Source organism: Nematolebias whitei, chromosome 21 (assembly GCF_014905685.2).
Source record: "Nematolebias whitei isolate Nwh7 chromosome 21, NemWhi1, whole genome shotgun sequence".
NCBI lineage: Eukaryota > Metazoa > Chordata > Actinopteri > Cyprinodontiformes > Rivulidae > Nematolebias > Nematolebias whitei.
The window spans coordinates 29759369-29764749 of NC_056518.1; the positions used below are offsets into that span (position 1 = coordinate 29759369).

The following is a 5381-nucleotide window of genomic DNA, read 5'->3' on the forward strand; positions in this document are numbered from 1 at the left end:
GGGGGCTGGAGGTGTATGAAGGGTCTTGAAGATGTCTGAGGGGGCTGGAGGTGTATGAAGGGTCTTGAAGATGCCTGAGGGGGCTGGAGGTGTATGAAGGGTCTTGAAGGTGCCTGAGGGGGCTGGAGGTGTATGAAGGGTCTTGAAGGTGCCTGAGGGGGGCTGTAGGTGTATGAGGGGTCTTGAAGATGTCTGAGGGGGGGCTGGAGGTGTATGAGGGGTATTGAAGGTGCCTGAGGGGTCTGGAGGTGTATGAAGGGTCTTGAAGATGCCTGAGGGGGTCTGAAGGTGTATGAAGGGTCTTGAAGATGCCTGAGGGGGTCTTGAAAGTGTATGAAGGGTCTTGAAGATGCCTGAGGGGTCTTGAAAGTGTATGAAGGGTCTTGAAGATGCCTGAGGGGGTCTTGAAAGTGTATGAGGGGTCTTGAAGATGCCTGAGGAGGCTGGAGGTGTATGAATGTTTATGAAGGGGGCTGGTGAGGCCTAAATAAGCCTGAAGGGGTCTGGAGGAGTATGAAGGTGCTTATGGGGGCTGAAGCCATACAAAGGTTTATGAAGATATCTGACATGGCCTAAATAAGCCCCAAGGTCTTTGGAGGTGCCCGTATGGGCCTGGAGATGTATGAAGGGGACTGACGTGGGCCTAAATAAACCTGAAGGGGTCTGGATATGTCTGAAGAGGTCTGGATTTGTCTGAATGGGTCTGGAGGTACCTGAAGGGACCTGGTACTGATCACAAGGCAGACGGCAGTGGTTTGACCAGCTCAGCTGCAGCTTTTTGTTCCTGACCCAGTTTACTGATACCCTCTCTGCTGTGTTCTTCCTCTCGCTTTATTGACTAGAAAAGGGTTCAGTTTGTGTCCTCCTGCTGGTTTCTGCAGGCCGGTGCCGGGCGTTGTACAACCGTACAAACCGGGCTAACGGCTTCAGGAAATCACCGTTCTTAGAAGGAGGAAGTGACTTTTCCCCCAGAATCTGAAATGTTCCTTTAACACGTTTTCTTGGGTTTGTTCTCAGAAAAGATTCAACTGGTCTCTTGGCTGCAGTGATGAGGTTTCCTCCAACAATCAGTTTTCTTTATCTGTCCTTTCACAATAAAAGCTGGAGTGAGAGGGAGTTCTTCCTCCTCATCCTCGTTCCATTTCTACACCTTTGGGTTTCTCAGGACCAGGAAATTATTTAAATGAGCTCAAATATATTTTTTTCCTCTTCTGCGTTGATTTGGTTGAAGCCGTCACAGAGAACTTTGATTTGTGCATCAGCACGCCACAGCGTGGTCACTCCAACCTCCTGAAACATTAAAAGCTTTTGATGTTTTTATGGGACAGGAGTCGGCACGTTGCTGTAACAGCTGATCAATAATAAACGGATCTCTGTGCTGCCGGGGGCGTGCGGCAGACGAGCGAGGCTGGATCTGCTGGTCCGGTGGTTCTGAATGTTGATGAGGAAGTGAGCAGCTGTCACGATTCAACTGAGCGTCGACTCCTCGTCATGTCTGGACATCATGACCATGTTTACCGTGACGGCTCAGTGATCACGTTTCACTAAAACAGCATGTCATTTGAGACTCCACGAACCAAACATCTGCAGTCGTGACGTGTGAGGAGAACAGTTAGCCAGAGGACACTCCAGATGTTTACAGGGTTTATAAATATTCATTTATACAACCTTAATTATGAAAAAAAAAGATTTCAGCTTTCTTCTGTGAAGACTCTCCTCCTCTTTAACAACAGTTTGTGAATGTCCAGGGCCTGACGAGACCAGTTGGAGGTTCTGGAGTTCATGTTGTCCCGTTCTGGTCTGATGAAGGACTCCAGCTGTCCTTCAGTTCTGGATCTTCTCTGCTGGATGGAGCAGATCTTCTAAAACCTGAAGATACTTTCCTGCATTGATGGAGTCTTTCCAGATGTGTCAGCTGCTCATGTTGGAGGCACTAATGCACCCCCATACCATCAGAGAGGCAGCTGTTTGAACTGTGAGCTGATCCAGGCTGGACGGTTCCTCTCCTCTTTAGTACGGAGGATGTAGGGTCTGTGGTCATTTGGACCCGTCTGACCTCAGAACAGTTCTGGACTTCACCTCAGTCCATTTGAATTGAGCTCTGGTCCAGAGAAGACGGCAGCAGTTCTGGATGGTGTTCACATCTGGCTTCTTCTTGTGGATGAAGCTGCATCTGTGGATGAACTGAGTGTGAACAGAACCAGACCTGGTTTTAATGCAGCAAGGTCCAGAACAGAACCAGAACCAGACCTGGTTTTAATGCAGTGACCTTTACTGTGAAGTTGTTCCTCTAGTTTTGGACAGACTGCTGAACCTGTGTCCGTCTTTACTTCTCAAGTCTCTGTCTCCTGTCCTCTGACCGACCTGCTGATAATTCACCTCATTAGATTAAATGTTCGTCCAGCGGGTTCCTTCATGTTAACTTGTTTGACCTCAGTCATTCTTTGATGTGATTTAAATGTTAAAATGTCAAAAATGAACTTCGTTATTTTTCTCTCGGTTGTTTTCAGCTCTTCAGAGAAGTCAGAATAATGAAAATCTTAAACCATCCTAATATTGGTAAGTTCAGACTTTAACGTTTTTGTTCTAAACAATAAAATAATGTTTTCAGATTTTAACAGATGATTTCATCCAAACAGCTCATCTTTATAAATATTCTTATATTCAGTAAAACCATAAAAAATAAAGAATAAACTATATATATATATATATATATATATATATATATATATATATATATGCACACACACATATGAAGTTTAATGCTGTAAGACTTTGTATTTGTTGCACCTCATGGTGATTTTATTTAATATTTTCTTGACAAATCAGTTAAAGTGTTTTCTCCTGGTGGTGTAGATCAGCCTTTAATAAACAACTTTTAATATTTTCTTTCAGTCGGTGTCCTCTGCAGGAAACAACAGTTTCCACTGTCTTTATTTTCTCCTCCTCCTCCTCCATCCCACCGTTTCTATATTTAGCAGCGCGAGTCTCAGCTGCTCACCGGTCCTTTAACCCAACGCCTGCTGCAGTGAAAATATAAAAACAAAATGATTTCACAGTAAATGTTGCGTGTGTGTCTCATCATGAATGTATTGCTGCCTCTCGTAAATGTTGAATTCTTCTCCTTCAGTCAAGCTGTTTGAAGTGATCGAGACGGAGAGGACGCTCTATCTGGTGATGGAGTACGCCAGCGGAGGTGAGAAGAAACCGCTCATATCTCTTGTTGTAAACACAACCGTGCTCCTCATAATCTGTTAAATAATCCCACCGGATTATGGACACAAATGGACATTTTCCATTTTTAATGTTGAGTAGAGTTGGTTAACAAAACAAATTGAAAATTTTCTCATGCAGGCGTGATCAGTTTTAATATTTCTGGAGCATTTTGTAGTTTTCAGTCCCACGCTGCTTCTTTCTGCGCCCTGACCCACTTTACATCCACCCCAGATGCAACATTTACTGCGTTCGTCAGCCGTGTTGCCACAACAGAGGAGCAGTCAGTAAAAACTGCCTTCATTAGGACCTCAGTCCGATGTTTGAGGTCCGCTCGGGGCATCAGGTTGTTCTCCAGGAGCTTCTCCTCTGAACTCTTTGTCCATTCTTTATAAACTCCTGCAGCTCCTTCAGGTGCTGCTCAGGTCCAACAATCATTAAACATTTTTGATTTTACGTTTATCATCCACAATAAAAAAAATACCCACTCATTACGCATCAGTCGCTTCCAAAGTCCCCCTCATAATTTGTAATAAATTAGTGAAACCATGTTTTGTTGCCACCAATTGGTCGTTTGTTTACGTTCAAACATTGACGAGTTCACTTCTGACAGTTTTAACAAATATCGATTTGATTAAATAATCCCTGGATGTAAACGGAGTCAGAGGGAGAGCGATGGAGTTGGACATGTTTAAAAGGAAACAACATAAATCTGAGAGGACGAGTGGTGGAGAGCGTTAAACCTAAAGATTTTTGTTGCTGATTTTAACTGAATGAAGTTGTAAACAAAGGCGAGGATTATTTGCTGTTTCTAATGCAGTTTTTACAAAAACCCTGATGAGTTCACGTTAAACAAACCTCCAGTAATCTTTGAAAGGTGTAGAAACCGTTGGAAACGTGAAAATTCAAATAAAAAACACAAAAAAGTTTCATGTTTTGACCAGATTGTGTTTATCGTTCTGTCAGATTAGTTCTTGATGCAGAAACATAAAATAAATAATTTAATCTTGAGCTTTAAGCTCCTAAACGATCCAGTTTTAAGGCTCAGATGAGTAATTATTAGACTATCTTTACAGATCTGTGCAGTTTGTTCTTTAGCTCGGAGCGTTTCTGTGTTTTTCTGTCGTCGGTTGTTGAGTCAGAGCGCACGGAGTGCTGCAGCTCAGGAACGCTCCGTCTGCCTCTGCAGGTCACATCTGAGCCTGTGGGAGGGTTCAGCCATTCAGAGGACGAGCTCTTCAGTTTCTAGTTTTATGTTATTTGTTGAGCACACCTGCACGTGCAGACCTCTGCAGTTCTTTCAGAGCAGAAGTGACGGTTCTGGACGGGGAGCAGCTCAGCAGCAGCTTGACGCCTTCAGGGGGGGCTCAGGCTGGACTGCAGAGACGTGCCCTGGGACCATGCACATGGGTGGCACTGCGCCAGCTGCACAGAACAGTTCTGCTTTAATCTGCTTCCTGTTTCAGCCTCGGTCTCCTTCTCTGATGTCTCCGGTTCTGTTTTCCAGGTGAGGTGTTCGACTACCTGGTGGCGCACGGGAGGATGAAAGAAAAAGAGGCCAGAGCTAAATTTAGACAGGTACTCTCTCCCCTTGCAGTGTTCTGGTTTCACTCGTCTGCTCCCCGTTCTGCCTCAGACAGGACGCCGCCCTCCACCCATCCTCTGCCGACCCGAGAGTCTGAGACACCCTGGTCCAACCCCCAGGGACTGGCGGCCCTCTGACCCTGACAGACTCTGACCCCCAGGGACCGGCAGAGTAGTTTACTAGGAGCGGAAGCTGCACAAACGTCGACTCTTACAGAAAATTGAAATCAGATCCAACGAGTGTTTCATTCGGCTTCTGAGATGCAGTGGCCAAAAGTAGCAAAAAAGTGGCTATGGTAGAAAAAAGTGGCTTATGGTAGCAGAAAAGTGCCTCGTAAGTATCAGAAATGGCTAAAAGTAGCAAAAAATCAGCTAAAAGTAGCAGAAAGTAGCTAAAGGTAGCAGAAAGTGGCTAAAGGTATGAATGTGGCTACAGGTAGGAATATGGCTAAAGGTAGCATAAAGTGGCTAAAGGTAGCATAAAGTGGCTAAAGGTAGCAGGAATGTGGCTAAAGGTAGCACGAATGTGGCAAAAAAGTAGCATAAAGGTGGCTAAAGGTAGCATAAAGTGGCTAAAGGTAGCA

At 44.9% G+C, this 5381-nt stretch overlaps 1 protein-coding gene across 8 annotated transcripts in view; it reads left to right on the forward strand.

The window, feature by feature from the left end:
• Window positions 1–5381, forward strand: part of mark3a (MAP/microtubule affinity-regulating kinase 3a) — a 43291-nt gene that overhangs the window by 13007 nt on the left and 24903 nt on the right. For all 8 annotated transcript variants that reach the window (XM_037694935.1, XM_037694938.1, XM_037694940.1 and 5 more), the window contains exons 4-6: window positions 2511–2559; window positions 3131–3196; window positions 4721–4791. In XM_037694935.1, the coding sequence (XP_037550863.1) occupies window positions 2511–2559; window positions 3131–3196; window positions 4721–4791 (186 nt within the window). The remainder of the gene's footprint in view (window positions 1–2510; window positions 2560–3130; window positions 3197–4720; window positions 4792–5381) is intronic.